This window comes from Euprymna scolopes, chromosome 31 (assembly GCF_053919585.1).
Source record: "Euprymna scolopes isolate OS-2025 chromosome 31, ASM5391958v1, whole genome shotgun sequence".
In the NCBI taxonomy this organism is placed as follows: domain Eukaryota; kingdom Metazoa; phylum Mollusca; class Cephalopoda; order Sepiida; family Sepiolidae; genus Euprymna; species Euprymna scolopes.
Genome location: NC_136512.1, coordinates 42067692 through 42086782, shown reverse-complemented (window position 1 = coordinate 42086782; position 19091 = coordinate 42067692). Strand labels below are relative to the sequence as shown.

The 19091-nt window shown below is 34.3% G+C and overlaps 1 protein-coding gene across 1 annotated transcript in view; it reads left to right on the top strand.

Annotated features, from left to right (window-relative positions):
• The window catches only part of LOC145255714 (uncharacterized), a 52176-nt gene extending 36273 nt beyond the window's left edge, over positions 1–15903 (top strand). The window contains exons 6-8 of the mRNA XM_080114307.1: positions 10164–10425; positions 12657–12855; positions 15303–15903. Of these exons, the coding sequence (XP_079970433.1) occupies positions 10164–10425; positions 12657–12855; positions 15303–15384 (543 nt within the window). The 3' untranslated portion in view covers positions 15385–15903. The remainder of the gene's footprint in view (positions 1–10163; positions 10426–12656; positions 12856–15302) is intronic.
• The last annotated feature ends 3188 nt before the right edge of the window (positions 15904–19091 follow it).

The window sequence follows — 19091 nt, the reverse complement described above, 5'->3', positions numbered from 1 at the left end:
CATTGCAAATTTATGTATATACTAGCGAGGGGTACCCGGCGTTGCCGAGGTGTGTGTGTGTGGGGGGGGGGGGTAAAAAAAAAAGTAAGTATGAGGATTGAACCCGAACCCGAACCGTTGAGGCAAAGTTGTAAATTAAAGTGTGAAAAAAAAAAAAAAACGTGCGATGTTAACCATTGCCCCACCGCGAGATGCTAACAGAAACATGTTTGAATTTATTTAATTACTTGGACTTAGCAGGTGCCCGTTTTAATGAGTTAATGAGGTCAAGTTTGACTGCGGGATTTCATTTACTGCTGAACGCTCCCCCTCCCCCCCCAAGATGTTATAGGAAAAAGACTAACCCACATGCAGCGAGTGACAAATGTTGAATATGACCTGAAACTGCATCTTTAATGCACATAAATGCACAACTAGTTGAATGTACCTATTTACTATGCCTCCCCCACGGGACAGAGTTAGACACCAGGGTCGTTTTATAACGTGAAGAAAAGGTACAAAAATAAAAATTGTCTCAGTCGTGAAGGATTTCTCCTCCACCGAAAGAGAACAAGAAATGGAAGTGCAGCATCTGAAGAACAGATACTACACTTTGATCTTGTCCCGAAAATCGATTATGAAGTGTATCTCTGGGGGAAGGGTGCAGAAATCCTGTGTTCGTTACAACTCTACTTTCAACCGAGTCGTTGTTTGTTTCGTTCACCACACTCTTTTCTTCTACCTCTTCTTTTACACACGTCCGTTCACTTTAGTGACTAAAAATCGTCTGTCCTCCCGAGACTTTTTTTCCACATAAACGCATGCGGGCGCCATCTTGATTCTCAATTTGTGCTTTGCATGCACAAACGCGCAGCCGCTTTAACGGTAAGCCACTTCTTAAGGATGCTTCTGCGAAGGGGGACAGTGGTGCTCTCGTCTTCGCGTGCGCTCTCATCCACCGCCTGATGGTCGGGGAAGGCTTCATCTCCGTGGAGGCTACTGATATCAGAGTCACTGTTTGATAGGGATGGTGCAAACCAAAGCGATGGCCCACTCGTCTCAGAGTCGGAGTCACTCTCATCGTCCATTGGAGGTGGTACATGTGTCGCCGGCCGTAGGTCCCTACGTGACGGGGTACGCCATCAACCTGGACACACTGCTGACTCACCACATCGGTCACTGTGCTCCGTTTATACTTGTCAGTACATCGGTTTCCTGGCGGCTTCACCCAGACAGCATCCCCTTTGGCATATCGATTCCGTTCTATCTCAGTGGCCACAGTTGTATCGGGGTGGATTCCTTTTTCTCGGACACGATACTGATAGATTGCGTTTGCAGGCGTCGTTCCTGGAGAGACGCAATTCTTTGGCATGAGATTATACCAGTACACAGCTTCTGCGATGGTGCACTGCTTCCTGGCTGCAATTGTTTTCATGCTGCGATGGCTTCTCTCAGCTATACCATTGCCAGAAGGCACATAAGCGCATCTAAGCCGCAGCCGCACACTCCATTCTTGTAAGAACTGCCTCATCTGATGGCTGCAAAAGGCTGGGTCGTTGTCCGTCAGCACTTCATCGGGCGCACCTTTTTCACAGAACACGGATGACAGCTGGCGAATAATGTTGCAAGAGTCCTGGCGCCCGAGGAGTCTCCAGACTGCGAAACGTGTAGGCCCACAATCGATGAGGGTAAGGAAGTGATTGCCACCGTAGTGTGTGATGTCCATGCCCACTCTCTGCCACTTACCACTCACTCCCAACTCCCCTTTCTTCCATCGTGCTGGAGGTGGGTCGATGGATTGGCAGGCCTCGCAACTTTCCACCACTCTTCGGATATCTTTTTTTTCTACTCCTGGATCAATCATCTTGACAAAGTACAGTGTCCGCTTGATGCCAGGATGTCAACACTGTCGATGAATGTCCATGATGCGCGCTGGATCCACATTACACACAACTGCTGCACATGTGTTTTGCAGATTATCAGAATCTCTCCGAGCACCAGCCAGAAGCCATCGTTGAGGGACTCTTGTCAGAGCATCTGCTCTGTTGAGCGCAGACCTGATCAACACTACGTCCACAGTCAGGTCGTACTCTGTGATGGTGTCGACCAAGGTGGCAAGCCGTCTTCGAATTAACATCTCACTCGATGCTTGTGTCGTCAGCCGTGCTCTTCCACTTAATGCATCGGTTATCCACCGATGAGTGCATGCCGAGTCAGTCATGATATGTAGAACCTTGGCTTGCCATTGAAGTGCCAAGTTAACGCCTTTCAATGTGGCATCAAGTTCAGCCAGGTTTATGTGCCTCGAATCATTCTCTGGCCAAAGCCAACAGGCATGTTCAATAATGGAATCATTAACTACCAGGGCAACTCCAAGGGCCAGTGAACTAGCATCCACCCAGACCGTGAACTCATTCCCGCTGACGCACCACTTTCCCTGAACGGGGTCATCACTGGTCACCCTGGGCACAGTCTCTGTCAGCATGCTCCTTAGGGTGACATTGTACTGCATCGTCCCATCCCGACGACATGGCTGTTGCACGTCTTTTTATGGCCGCCACGGCCACCCTGAGCCAACCGCACATAGGGAATGGCCTACCATCTTTTCACAAAGCGAAAACACTGTTCATCGAGTGATGTTTGATGGGACCTTGCACTGCCTCATCTTGCTGCCGGATAGCATGCATGATTGCTGTCATAATGCCTGGTGCCACATTTAGACCGAACCCTAGCCTGGTTAGACAATATCGGGTTCCTCCAATTTCCACAGTCTGAAATGGCCACAATTTCTTCTCAATGCGTATTTGCAGATAGGCCCTGCATAGGTCCAGAGTTGCCACGTTCAATCCCTGCTGTCGCCATTCCCTTAATTTGAGTGCACACACATCAGCCCTTGCCGTATATGGGTCGACATGCTCATTGAGCTCACGGTAGTCTAGGACGGGGCGGACTTTTTGTTTGGTCTCTTGTACGACGGCCATCAAAGGAATCAGCCCTCGCGGGGGGGCCAAACTCATCCTCTGGGTATGGAAGAAGCCAGCCATTGTCGATCCACATTTGCAGTTCTTCTACATACTGTTTCCTTAGCCACATGGATGGGGGATATTCCGATAACCGGTTCCGCAAGGATATTGGTGGCTGATCGTTTGACCACTTCCAAGACGCCATCCATGCATTGGTGTTTCTATCATACTCTGCATGAAAGTCAGGCTCGTCGAGAGTTATGGCAGCACAAACATGTTCCTCACATCGGGAGAACTGTACCTTGCCGGTTCTGTCCACAGTAATTCCACCCAGTTGTGTAATCAAGTCCATACCCAGGAGTAGGTCGTACCTGAGAAGCTCCCCCTCCACAAACAGGGCTCGCACGGCTACTGCAGGCCCGTCGTTGATGCTTGCGCGGATAATGCTCACCCCACAAGAGGCTAGTGAACCTCCGCCTACAGTTAGTACCGGAATTTTCTCTGCTTTCCAAGTGGCACAGCATATCTTGCTTACGAGAGTCTGGGTGCACCCAGTGTCCACAAGCACGAGGCGCTCGCTTCCATTAATGTGCATGCTTACAGTGGGTAGCGCCCTGCTCAATGACAATCTGGGGAGAAGACTGGCGCTGTAGCTTCTTCCCCTTGCCCGTTTCCCGGACAGGTGTGGGCCAGGTGTCCGCATTTTTTGCACTTGTAGCACTGCGGCCCGTCAAGTTTCCGAGTTGATTGACGTGACGAAAGACAATCACGGGCCAAATGGTTGGGTCCTCCACACTTATAGCAGGTTGTAGCTGCACTCAGGTCCTGCAATCCAACCTGTGATGGTTGTACAGCTGCCGCTTGGTCTATAGTGGTAGGGCTTTTCTTTAGTATTGCTCGTGCCCGCGCCAATACTTCCGATATGTCCATCTCGTCCACTTGGGATGAGGCACGGAGCAGATCTTCCACACTCTTAGGTAATCCTGCAACAAAGGCGCACACCAAGCCTTTGTCTGACATCCCTCCAAAGAGGACCGATAGCTTTTTTAGCTCAGCCAGATACACATCCACCGTTTCCCCGGGATGTAATTTTCGGGCCATGAATTCCTTCCATGCAGTAACTGGATCTAACGCAAATACTGTAAAAAGGGCGCGCTTGATGCAGGCAAAATCTGTTTTCTTCTCATCAGCCAACTGCTGATATACTGCATATGCTCCCCCAGTGAGGCGCATTGGGACTACGCATTCCATACGCTTCACCCCACTGAGCTGATATATTAATTCTGCTTTTTCCACCCATTCCTGCACTGAGTGATCAGTTCTACTGCCATCAAACAGGGGAATTAGCTTGGGGCCAAATCCTGACATCATGCCGAAATAGCTTGTGTTCGTTACAACTCTACTTTCAACCGAGTCGTTGTTTGTTTCGTTCACCACACTCTTTTCTTCTACCTCTTCTTTTACACACGTCCGTTCGCTTTAGTGACTAAAAATCGTCTGTCCTCCCGCTTTCCTTTCCTTGTTATTTATGGAATCAGGGTACGAGATTCCCTGAGATTCCACGAGACTTTTTTTCCACATAAACGCATGTGGGCGCCATCTTGATTCTCAATTTTTGCTTTGCATGCACAAACGCGCAGCCGCTTTAACGGTAAGCCACTTCTTTCTCCACAAATCCATTTTGATATATATTCAAATATTTATTTAGCATTCAGTAAATTTATATATATTCATTGTAAATATGTACCAATCATGGGTTAATCTTGGGCAAGGTATAGTAACTGGAAGCCACCCCACCAGGGATATGACTATGTCTCTAAATTCATGGTGTATCTGTCCAGTATCCAGTGGCTAGTGGTTGCTTGTCCTCTGTGACTGAAAGTATCTTTCGATAAGTTATTGCCTTTTCACCCAAGAAAATCTATGGTTGATACAGTTACCAGTTGCACCTACTTGTCATTGAATCCTGACTGTGAATGCTCATAGTGATACCTGTGTTGTACAAGCATTTATCATTGAGATCTTTTTGTACAGATATCTATTCTTTAAAAGTCCCGTGGCAATAGAAGCTGGATGATGTGTACAGACCTAACAAGTTGAAAGTATATTGTCACAAATCTGTACATAGGTGTCAAATTGCTGTTAGTTTAAAGAACAGTTGAAAAAAAAAAAAATAAAACACCAAAGCTAGTTAGCTTTGGTGTTTTATTTATTTATTTTTTTTTCATATGACTAAGCAGCCTCTTCTGGAGACAACGTAACTCACCTCAGTTTTAGCAGGAATCTAGAAAAGGTGACCTAAACCTTGTCTATTCCTCTTTTCAGCTGGTCAGCTTACCTGCAGCTGATGGTTGTTCATTTCTACAGGGGAAACAAAAGAAAAATTAAGTACAATTATGCTATAAAAGAAACTAAATTGAATATTTCTACTTGGAATGTAAAGACTCTCCTTGGTCAGAAAGGGTGAGTTAATCCAGAGTACAGACTGACTATTGTTGTCAGGGAACTGGCTGGATACAACATGGATATTGCTGCTCTATTTGAAGCTCATTTGAATACTGAAGATTAACTTACTGAAAAAGTTGTTGGGTTACTTTTTAATAGAAAGCAAAAGCTGAGAGTAAAAAGGGAAGGTAGAGTTGATTTTACTACCAGGACAAGTATCACATCACAGATTTTACTACCAGGACAAGTATCACATCACAGATTTTACTACCAGGACAAGTATCACATCACAGATTTTACTACCAGGACAAGTATCACATCACAGATTTTACTACCAGGACAAGTATCACATCACAGATTTTACTACCAGGACAAGTATCACATCACAGATTTTACTACCAGGACAAGTATCACATCACAGATTTTACTACCAGGACAAGTATCACATCACAGATTTTACTACCAGGACAAGTATCACATCACAGAGCAATCTTGTGGAATTAGTGATTGAATCGTGTCACTGAGGGTCATTACGTGTCAATTATCTCGTGTCATAATAGGGTTTATCAAGATCTAAAGAATTGTATGAAACGAATAGCAAAATTGGATAAGACTTTGTTACTTGGAGATTTTAATGGAAGTGATCACAACACTTGGGATATCTTATGAAAATATGACCTTAATAAAGCAAATGATAATGGTATTCTTCAGTTTACTGAATATAAACTTGCAGTATGCAATACATTTTACTCAAAAAACACAAGATAACATGAATTTATCCCCTAGATCATCACGCTTAAGAGTGATCTTAACAATATGTGTATTGTAAGAATTATGCAAGGTGCAAACTGTGACATTGATTACAAACTTGTTCTTGCAAAGCTTAAGATGTGTATTAGGAAAAAGGTCAGAACCAATGGAGTAAAAAATGTCAAAACACATTGTTTCCAAATTACAAAGGAAGAACATGAAACTTTGAGAACTTAATTTAATATCACATTTGATGGAACCTGAAAGCAGTTCAAGTCAGCTGCTGTCATAAAAATATGATACAAATAAATGAGTTGGTAGTCCTGAGTGGTAAAGACTGAGAGAAACACACAATCAACAAATAATTTTTATTGTGATGAAAGTACAATTATCAAGGGTCCACACAATAAACATTATGGGAGTCAAGTGGAAGAATGTCCGTACATCTATTTGTCATCTTTCTGTACTAATCTCAACCCCTTGTTCATTATGTGGAGTTGTATTTATGATACTAGGGATGATAACGCAATACTATGGGTGATAACACAGTACTAGGGGTGACACGTTCTTCCACAACAGCAACACCAAAGTTCTTCCACAACAGCAACACTAAAGTAGCTAAAGTTTTTGGCCTTAAGAAAACAAAACATAGGGATTGATTTGATGAAAATGATTCTACAATCACCGATCTTTTTGAAGAGAAAAACGAGGTTCATGAGAAATTTTTATGTTCAAATGGACTAGTTAAAGAAATTGCAGAAAAGTCTTTCAAAGAAGCAAAATTAAAACTGTATTGTGGGACACATGAAATGAAAAACAGGTGGTGGGCGAGAGTGTCAGCAGAAATGCAAATAGCTTATGACCACCAAGATTCAAGAGTCATGTATAACAAAATCAGATAGTTTTTGGATCCACAGCCTACATGAATGGTATCCTTGAAATCAAAAGGTGGTTCTACCCTTTTCAATAATGCTGAGGGTATTATGAAGTGATAAACAGATCATTTTATTTGATAATTCATCTAAAAAAATGAACTAGTTATTGATAGTGTCCCTGTAAAGGAGATTGTTGAAATCCCAGTATTGATAAGACTAGAAATTAACACGAGAAAAGCATGATATAAAATACATGCCAAATTATTTTTCTTTGAAAGTGATAGCATTGCAGATGCAATCCATGCATTTCTCCTTGCTGTTTGCCATGGTAATGCTATCCGTCAAGATTAGATCAATGCAATAATAATTCTGTTTTATAAAGAAATGGTTCAAAATCTACAGTGATTTGCTTGAAGCAGTGGAGAAGGTTTTGTCAAAGATTCTGTTGAATCCTTTAATAACATTTTTCTGTTTGCCAGCTAATTGGAAAATGTATGGAACAGTGTGTACCAAGCTTTTATTTATCTGACAAGTGTTTGATACCATTAATCATAGAGCACTTTGAAAATTCTTTGGAAACTAGGCTGCCTTGCTAGTTTTGTTGAGATGCTTCAGCATAGCATAAACACCTGAATGAACGTGATTGAATATCAGTTTATAATGATGTGAAACAATGTGACATCCTTACTTCCACATTTTTCTCCATTTTTTTTTTCCTGAATGTTTTTAAGAATTGTAAAATTGAGGTGAACATTTGGTTTTGTACATCAGGCAATTTAACTTTGGACAACTTGAAGCACAATCAAAAACCTTTGATAACCTTGTTCTTGAATTTTTATAAGCAGACAATGCAGACCTTTTTTCACATTCAGAGGAAGATGTGCACCTGATGATGCATGTCAGAACATGTAAAGCTTTTGAACTTATCAGTCTCAAGAAAACCTATGTTCTGCATTCCTATTGGCATGCCATATGTTGAACCAAACACCTTATTTGATGGGAAGAGATTAAAAATTAGGGAAAGTTTTGTGGTTATAGTCAGCTTACTTCCAGCATAGCTGCTACCAGCATAGCAGCTACCAGCATAGCAGTGACAAGACAAGTCAGTTCCTTCGCTTTTTTTCTCTAACACCTATATCTCCTCTATACATGTACTTGTGTTTTTCTTTTTGTTTTTTACGTTTTTCTGATCATTCTTTTAATCAAGAATTATTGAAAATACTTTTTAAAATCTTTTAAAACTGTTTTGGTAATCTTATGTATTGGATATATTTTTTATGATTGAAATTTTATTTTGATTTCAATTTTATTTTTATGCTTTTATAAACATATAAATTCAAAGAAAAAACTTACTTTTAAAATTAAAAAAAAATCTATTTTTATAATTTAATAAGATATTTCTTATAAAATTTCAAATAAAATAAAAAATTTTATTTTTGTTATTAAATGTAAAGACTAATTGTGTTATTTTTATCGGTATAATTTTAAGTTTTATTGCATATTTTTCAATAACGTCCTTTTCTTATATTTTATTGCAATAAATTGCTTCACAATAGAAACATTAAAACAACAAAACAATAACAGAACAATAAAAGTGAAGGAACTGATTTGCCTTTTCACCGCTTCTTGATAGCAGCCATGCTGGAAGTTAGGAACTACATTAGCTGACTAAAACCAGCTTTGTATATTGTGATAATATGTTAGTGACTGCACGCATGTTGCTGAGAGAAACGTGTATTGTCAAATTGGGGTATTAAAGCTTATTGTTTCTGAAACATGCAATACTACTACTTTGTTATATGGGTCAGAGACTTTGACACCATATGGAAAGTACTTTTGAAGCATCTATTCAGATTTAATTTTGAAAATTGAATGTCACTACAAACCATGAATAAAATATTTTTCATGAGAAGTTTTTTTTCTTTTTACTTTTTTTTTTTTTTTACAAACTTGGTTTTAAATTTTTCAGATAAAATATTCTTCACGAAAGGTGAGAGTTGTTTCATATATGTAAAAGTATTATTTTTTGTATGATTCGTAAAGTCCTTTGAAGTGTCCACTTGATATTGTTGAATGGTCTAATCTAAAGCATCAATCAAGGTGAAAAAAAATATGATTTTTTAAAAAAAAAAACCTATTTGCATCTATTTTGTGGTTTTTTAAATCATTTTGTGAAATTTTCAAATTTAAACCCAGATACTTGAAAAGAACTTTTTCTATTTTCACTTCCGATAATCCTTAAACATTACAAACAAATGTGTAAAGAATACTGGAACCTTGGGGAGGCTTATTGCCAAATTCCAGAGAAGACCAACAATAATTGCTTGTGAGAAATCCATAGTAATGCCTATAATGCAAAATGATTTACAATGGTTATTGAAGGAGGTAGAGTGCTAGAAAATTAGAGAGTTGTGACTCAGACTCCAGGAAACATCACTTGTTATTGCCAGTGAGTAATCACCGATGATGACTTGTGTGAAAACTAGTGATTAAATAGTAATTGTTAAAATTTACATTCATAAATTCTATAGACCTTGAGTGTAAATTTATCTCTCTGTCAAGACATGGCATGAGATTACTTTCTCTTACAAGTAAATCCTGACTAAATATTCAAAATAACATAGTATGTGATGCCCAAATAAGATTTCCTTGATATGGCTGTATACTGGCTTATATGAGAAATGGTACATTTTCTCCGAGTGATGTTGTCTTGCGTAACACATTACTAATTGCCTGCATACTCCATCAGATTAGATGAATTTTTGTCTTGGAATCTGTTAAAATCAAGAGACCACAAGAAAGATATACTTGAACATATTTGATTGATCAATTAGGAAGAGAGAAAGTAATGTCCATTTCTTTACTAAGTCAACGTTTGAAAGGTAAAGAACTTTAATGATGAAACACTCGGATGTCTGTGTACCTCAGAGATCAACTGTTAGCTCCAGGAAAGGATCTCTTGATTTATCGGAATTTACACAGAAAAGAAAAAATGAAAATTACAATTTTTTATGGAAATTTTTGTAACCTGTTGAAACAATAAAATGTTAGTCTAAGGTTAAAAAAAATAATAATAAAACCATCTTTGTATCATTTTTGTTTTTGTACTTTTTGTGTTTCAAATTACATTTTATTTTTTTTATTTTTTTAGTCCTTAGTCAAAAAACAAAACAATCACAGCTTCATTCCCAAGATTGTCTCTACCAAAGCAATGAACTTGCAGTTTGCGACCACAAATTCAACCGTCAGCTCGGTGACCAAATCTAACTGTAGCCCAAGTCAAAATCAAAAAAATAAAATGATAAAATCAGTCAAGAAGTCACCCCGAAAATCCTTGTCTGACTCTGCTAAAAAACTGAAACATTCGCCTGTAAAGATGTCATTGGCAAAGTCACCTTTGACAAAAAAACCTTGTGAGTATTTGTGCTTTAGTTAAAACCTACTTATTTCCCTTTACAAAAGTTCTTGCTTGTTAGATTTTTTGATCAGCATCTCGGCTCTCTTCATTATTCAATCAAGTTTGTCATACAACGTTCGATAAAATTATCCGACATATTTGTAGGGTTTACTAAAAGCAGTTTAAAAATGAATGAAAAAGTATTTTTATTTTCCAAATGTACATATCATGTCACAATGAAAGTGTGATGCAGGCCTGTTCAATTCATATTGGAAAAACTTGAAATGAGATAAAAAATGGCATATGCATATTTGGAAAATAAAAATACTTAAAATGTTGGGATTCAGAACTTTTTGAGGTATTAAAACTGTTATCAAGTAGAAAAATTTGTGCCCAAATGCTAGAAACGTTTTTTTTTTTGTTTGTTTAAAACTTAATTTTCCATTGCTGAGGATAAAAAGATAAATATTGATTTTTAAACTACAAGTAAAACTAAAATCTATATATCCAATCCACAAGTGTGTTTTTTGAGTTTGCAAAAAATATATGCATATATTACATGGATTTTTATAGTAATCTGGAAAAAAATTAGAGGTTTGAAAAGAACTGGAATCAGTAATTGTATTGGAATCAAAAATTTAGAAAATTTGTAATTGTATTAGAATCTGGAAAAGTATTGGAATCATGCCTTCACCAATTATTTAATCTAATTTACTTAAAATAAATTCTATGAAGATATCTAATCAATTTGTTGCACTTTGTATGATTTTTAACATAAAAATATGCAAATTAGATGAATACACTTTAATATTATTTTGGTGTTTATAATGAAAATTCAATCTACCACAAAAAAATTTCTGTAGCATGATTTTTCAGTATTGAGCCCCCCCCCCATAGGAAAGCAAATTTTTAGATACAATTATTCTTTGTTGAAAGTTAATATTTAATATTCATAACTGTTGTACTAATTAAAAAAAAAAAGTGATTTTTATTTTGTTTCATAAATAGTATGAATCAGTTGAAATTCATTGAAAAATTGATTTGGTCAATATATGCTCAAATATTTAAGGGTTCAATTTTCTGGCTTTAAAAACTCAAATTAATAAAATCTGTATACTATTAAAAATTATGTTTTAAGTGTTAGCTAATGAAAACATAATGGTTGACAAAAAGAAGGAATAGACAGACTACACATTACTACATATGATGTTCATACTCTAGCTTGATTCTCGCATAATTTTAAAAGATTTATTTAAAACTGGATATGTGTTATAAATTTAAATTACATGAAAAAGTTATGTTTTTAAATAAGTGGTCTTTTTCTTTCTTTTTTTTAAATTTTTCGATAATTCACACAAAAAATTGGCATAAAAGACGTTCAGCATTACATCAAAGAATTATTTTTACTTAAACAAGTTTTTTTGCCAATAAAAACAATACATTCATTGTAGTTACTTACTCTCTCACGCAAATACTAATCGGCATATTTTTCCACCAAATTTCTCCAATATATTTTTTCGTACTAGCTATAAAGTGTTAGAGATGGAAATTGACATAACCAGATGCTGCACTAGAACTATTCTAGAAATGGATATAGACTAATTATTTTCAAATTATTTTAATTTAAATTTTGGTAATCATTACTATTATCAATATAAATTATTTTTAAGGAAATAGAGTTGAAAAATTATTTATTTTGTTTTACCTATTCATTTGTGAACTGTCAGAAAAAAATACTTAATATTTAAAACAAGTTTAAAAAAAAAACACTTAATATTTAAAACAAGTTTTAAGTCAATTTATTTTACCATAAATAGTCATTGTGTAAAATAATCCGTGTTCAGCCATTTTGATTCTGCACAAGAAGTAAGTACGTAATCATATTGGAAGTGAGTAAAAGACGAAAATGCAGAACACACATATTTAGCTCCTATTCACTTCTGCTTCTGTACTTAGTTCTTGTCCAAAATGGCTGAACGTGGATTATTTTACTCCATGACTATTTATGGTAAAATAAATTAAAACTTCCATTAAATGCTATAAGGTCATAAATGAGTAGGTAAACTGAAATGTATTGTTTTTGACAATTTTTCCTTTAAAATGATTTCTGCCAATATTAGTAATTATTAGCAAACTAAGAAATTTCTTTTTTTTTTTTTTTTTTTTTTTTTTTTTTTTTTTTGTAAAACTGAATAATCTTTGTCTTTCTGTTCAACCATTTCATTTTTATTTCTTCATCCTAAACAGTTACCCCCTACAATTTTGGCAATACTTCTGTGAGCCAAAGTCCAAATTCTGTGAAGAAATTCAAATTTGACCTTCAAGCCAGCTTAGCAAAGCCTATTACTTGGAAACGCCATACGGGCAAATTAAAACCAATAGCATTTGGTGATGTGGAGCCGCAATATTTCAAGAAAGGATTGAATGCGTCCATCCAGAAGAATAGGTATGAAAAGTTTGAATTGTTTTTGATTTGTTTTCTTTTTTGCTTCCATAAATCAAGATTTTTTTTTATTATTTGATAGAAAACATATGTGCACTCTGAATGCAAATGTTAATTTAAGAATAAATACAAAGAGATTGTTTATTCCCATTTTTTTGTGGCTGCTTTATCAGATTTGTATATAAAGCTGTTTATTAAGCAGCCTCATTTAATCATGTATAAATCAACAAGCCTTCTAAAAAAAAAAATTGAAAAAATTCATGGGTGTTCCTTGATGACATTTGTGAGAAAATCTATTTCAATCCCAGCTCAAAATCATTAATTTGAAAATGAAGAGACCTTCACCATTTGACAGAGGCATCTGTTGGTCTCTCCAAAAACTATTAGCTGTATAATGACTACAGAAAATAGAAAACAAAAGTTAGTGCCCCAAAGATGTTTTGTTTTTTTTACACGGTGGTCACCACTTATCAAGGACCAGAAACCACTCCGGGATAAGTACAGTACATTAGTGTGGAGATTTAATGAAGTGTTTACTTAAGGGGGCGGTTCATCAGGAATCGTTGGACTTGAAAACATCCAGGTTATAATCAGGTGGGAAGCAGGCAGACGGAACAGAGTTCCACAGGTGTGCAGTTCTAAGGAAGAAGCTTTGTTCATCGAATCTATGTTTTGATTTAGGCACAGATAAAGTGGGGAAAATTTTTGACAGTGGATTCAGCTAGACAGATGTTTTTAATGTTACAGAAAGGATGCCCAAAAGACATGAAAGATTGCCTGAAATGGGCTAGACATCAAGACATGTTTTGAACATGCTTTAAACCCGACACTAGGCGGTGGGATAGCAATCAGCTTTTAAAAATTCACAAATGACCTCTTAAAAGTGGCCTTTGGAAAACAAAATGATTAAATCAGAACAGATAATACACTTTGCCATATTTATTTAAAGAAAATATAAAAAGTTACATTTAAAACAAATTAGCCACAAAGGCATTGAAAGTATGTAAAAAATGTGTTGTTGGTCATTGATCTAAAGTGATAAAAATATCAGGTACTACACTTTGATCCTAATCTATATTGCAATGTATTTTAATTTCACATTTAACATAATAGTTACAAGAGATGAAATTTTTAGAATGATTTTTTTTTTTAAATTACATCTCTGGTGATTAGGTGATATCATCATAAAATTCTTAGCATATTATTAGATTTTTATTAGTGTTTAAATTGAAGCAAATACAAATTTGTATCCACCTAAAAAAAGAAATTTTATTTGAAAATTTAATTTCAACTTATTGTTCTGGTACTGCAGTGTTTTACTGTTTGTTGCAATTGTATCTTTGGATGCAATAGTTTCGTTTTTATGGTCATTTTTTTTTTTTTTTAATAATTTTCAGCTTTTCATAATTATAATTTTTATATGTTGTCTTCTTTCATGTTTGAGCTTAGACGTTTTGTGAACAACTTGAAACTTTTACTGTCCATTGCCATTTTGTGCTGCCTGCCAGGGTGAGGTCATCAACTAATTTTGACTTTCTAAGTTTGAAATTGATTAGAGTTGATTAGGAGAAAAAAAGTTCTTGTGTTTTGCGTTGCTTTTTCTCTCTTTTCCCACACACACATTCGGAGGGAATTCATCTTGATTTTAGATTGGCTATTCTCATTCTTATTGATTGTTTAGCTTTATAGATGCGAAAATGTATCAGTTGTTGCTGCTCCATTTGTTCTGCTCCTGATTTCTGCTTTCCAACTTCCACTGATCACCAACATTTTGTGTATTATTTAGATTAGTCAGACTACAGTTTTCATTTTAAGTATTTTTACGTTTTGACTGATGTAGAATCTGCACAGAATCTTAACCAGGAAATTGTATTTAATTCACGGAGTGTAATTAGCTCTCATTCTCTTAGTGATGACCAAGTAGAAGTTCTAAGTAATTCACAATATTGCCTGCATTGAGGATTGAACCTTCAACCTCCATAAGAGTGTCACTTACAAGTGAATTTTATCTTGTATTTTAGTATGGAGGTTAAATCGACTGAAATGTTATAAAAAAAACACTCAAGCAAGATGAGAAAATAGGTTGAATAATCCAAATTATCAATCCTCACAAAAAAAATTAAAAAATATGAAGTTAGAATTAAAAATAAGACTTTTTCAATGCAAGATTAAAAATTTTTTGCATTAATCTTACATTTTTTAAAATCAGCTTTTGTAACTATAATGCAGATGTTAAAAAAATATAACAAAGTTTTGGCTATCTCTGCTGAAGATAGAAGTTGATACTGAAAAATGTAAGGTTAAAAAAAAACTTGCATTGAAAATGGCTTCTATATTCAATTTTAATATTTCTAACTTCTGAATGCTTCCAAATAAATGATTTCTCTTTTTATAATTTTTTTTTACTTGTTTGTTTGTAAATAAAAAAAATGTTTTGTTTTTGTTTTCAGAGAAAACCGACGAGCTGTTACAGCACAGTCTCGTGCCAACAAGCGAGACAATCTTTTGAACAGTCGTCGCAACATCAATTAAAGGAAATGTCTGATCAGTCAACATACAAACTCTTTAAACGTCGACGGGGGATTTTGCAAGGATTTCAAAAACTGCATTTGTGTATGTCTCAACACAGATGCTTGTTTATGCGTATGCTCGTGGTATATGAACTACAGGGCAATTGGAAGAATGCTCGGAAGCTATGAATGTGTCTGGTGTCAGCTTTATTATTGTATATAATCCAAAAAGAAACTGTTTTTTGTCTTTAATATGGTACTGAAAAAATTTCTATTGTTTAATTTTTAACTCCATGTTTCTTGCCTCATTGAATGTGTGATCTATCACAATGCCTGTGCTTTGTATCACTCTCCGCCAAGCATGTTAATATAAACGCTTATTTCTTTGTGTTTCTGATATCAAATAGTGATGAACAAAAAACAAACTCCTCACTGAGCACTTCATATATTTTCACTTCAACAAAAATGTCATCTTGAAGACACAAATTGTAGATATCAACATTGTAACAATGGATTAAAAACAAAACACAATTTACTTGAATGTACTTGTATCAATTTTTTTTTTTTATATTTCTGTTTAACATTTTATTGGATTAAATTTTAAGTTTTTCAGAGCCCAAAATAAATAGGTAGGTCTCTAAGTTGGAGTGGGGTGATCTTTTGAATTTGATCAATTTCCCTTTTCATTGCAATTTAGAAATAGATTGCAACTTGTTTAAAAGGTTCTGTTAAAGAAAGGAACATTTGAACACAAATGCTAAATAATTGTCCACAAAATAATATTGCAAAACAGAATTATTTGTTATATATTAAGATCAAAACAATCATTGAATTAAAAAAAAAAAAATAACAAATAATTCATGTTTTCTCACACACACACACACACACACACACACACATACACACAATTTTTTTAAATTTTGTCTTGGGTGTATATTCCAGACAGCTTTGCTACATGTTTGAAAACAAAATTTTGCCACTTTTGGTCTTGGGTCAGTCATTGGGAAATGATACATTGATAGATTTAACGATTTCACTTTTGAAAAATGAAAACTAAAACAAAAGAAGTAAATCTTAGTATTTGATTATTTCTGAAATTTATGTCATTAAAAAAAAAAGTTGAGGTAATCAATCATCCCTTGAAAAAATGTCATATTAAGAAGATTAATATATTGGACAATCCGTTTTTTATTTTTTATTTTTTTCTGTCAAAATTGGACAAAATTTCTTGTTGGTTTGGTTTAGGTTGAACTTGACTCCAATAACATTTTCTAATTTCGTAAGGTTGAAAGGCAACCATTTTCTTGTCTTTCAACAAATCTTTTTCTGGTTTGAATGTTTTGCAAATCACTAAAAAATCTCTCCTTTTTCTCATAGAACATTAAACACCATTTGATGCAGGATTACAAATTTATGAAGTTAGGATTTTTCTTAAGATAAAGTTGAATAATTTTTAACGCAAATAACTAAAAATGTCTAATCAAGATGACAATATCAGGAAGTTTCATTGAATATTCTGCGACTTAATTATAATTTTTTCACAATTTTTCACAATATATTTCATTTTTGTTTTTCTTTTCTCTTTACATCAATGAAAAAAATGTACTGATACAGATGTTAGATTAATAAATTCAATATTATATGAACATCGTTTTTTAAATAATATAAATTGATATTCGCAAGCAATGATAAGTGTGGGTAATTCTTTTATCATTATTATTACAATTAGCCCCCCCCCCCATATATTCCATCTTTAAGAAACAATTGTCATATATTAAAAAGTTATGGTGTTTTTGCAATTTTCTGCTCATATACAAATAGAAACATTTGATTGGTTGACAAAAAGGAATAGGCAGAGTACACATAACTTAAGGTAGTAGATTTTATAATTTCAATACTCGAGTTGGAATCACCTAAATCTAAAGACTTTTTCAATTCATGTTCAACAATACATGTTTTATAAATTAAAGAAATTAACATGAAAACATTACATAAATATATTTCTTTAAGCTAAGTCACATTTTTATTTTTGTTTAAATTTTAAAGGGTATTCAGTTTTCAAAGCAAATAGCTTTTGCTTAAAAACAATTTCCTTTTTTAATTTTTTTTTTCAATTACTTAATCTGTAAATACATAAGTAACCTTTATCCTCAAGTAGCCTTTGGGCCTTGATAAATTGTGACTCCATTGTAAAAAAACAAAAAAAATTCTAATAGTTACTTACTCTTTAATACAAATACAAATTTATAGCATATTCTTTTCCACAAGATTCCAGAAATATTTTCTTGCTATAAAGTGCTAGAAACTAAGTAGACATGGAAATTGACATAACCAGGTACTGTATCAACATCGCTCAAAGACGGAATATAAACTTGTTTAAGAATTATATTTATTATCATTGTTGCTTAAAAAGAAAATTTTTTATGAATTAATGCGTGTAAGTAGAAGGCGAACACAAAAGAAAAGGAACTGAAACAATTAATGCTGGAAAATTTCTACCTGACAGATAAGTTTTTATTTTACCACAAAATCGTTTCCTGATAAAACATTGTGGCCTCCCATTCTGTCTTCTTTTTCATAGAGAACTTTGGATGAATGTGATAGAATAATAATCAGACAAGTGAAGTTGGTTTGATTAATGTAAATGACACCATTATTTATTTGATAATCAGGTTTTGTTAACATCAAACAAATTTAAAAAAAGCTTTTTTTTTTTTTTTTTTTTTTTTTTACCAAAACAGCTGAACGTTTTGAAGTTTAATTCAGGTATTTTGTTCAAGAGAAAATAGAGAGAAAGAAAATTTTTCGACAACTTAACTCCTTTTTTTTTTTTTTCTTCCTCTACAGTCAATATTGAAATCATTTGCAAACCTTTAAGAAAAATGTCTCAATTAATTTTACTAAATGTTTTGATCCCTCTGAAGACAGATCAGAATGGTTTGGTAAATAAATAATACTAAAAAGGAAAGAAAATTTTCTTTTCATTTAAATTTTTATTTAAAAAAACTGCATTGTCCATATATATTTTCCTTACATCTACATTTATTTTGTTAAATTTACTTAAATTTTGTATTTGCACTAATTATTTCTGTGACTACGCTGCAATTTATCAAAAAATTAGTTATTTAAATCTTTTTTTTTTTTTTTTTTTTGAAAAGTCATTTTTTTTAATGCTATGAAGTTTATTAATCATCAAGTTTTAATTTTCTTCAACTTTTTGTTTTGTGCTGGATAATTAGAAAAAACTGTATACAAGAGTAATACACTTAAAAACAATTTGAAATTTATAAGACTAAAAATAGCTGTAAATATAAATCATTTTCAGAATGAACTGAATGAATTTAAAAACATTAAAAGAATAAATTTAAAAATGGGACTTCTTTTTTTTTTTTATTTGAAATATTTGCATGTTCATTCCTATTCTATTTTATAAAATTATTGATAAACATGAGAAATGCCTCACAAAAAATTAAAACATGAGAAATGTCTCACAAAAAATTAAAACATGAGGAATGTCTCACAAAAATAATAAAATCTTCAGCTCATTTTCACAACATTCTTGACCCTGGCTTGAATAGACTCAATTCTCCCCATAATATCTCTACTTGTTCCTCGGATATTTTTCAAAATGTTTTTGATGTGATCTCAACTTCTAAGATCGAGTTATGCTCACATTCCACGTGGTCCTTGTTATGAAGAGTGTATTGCTTTGTTCCTATCACCCTGGCA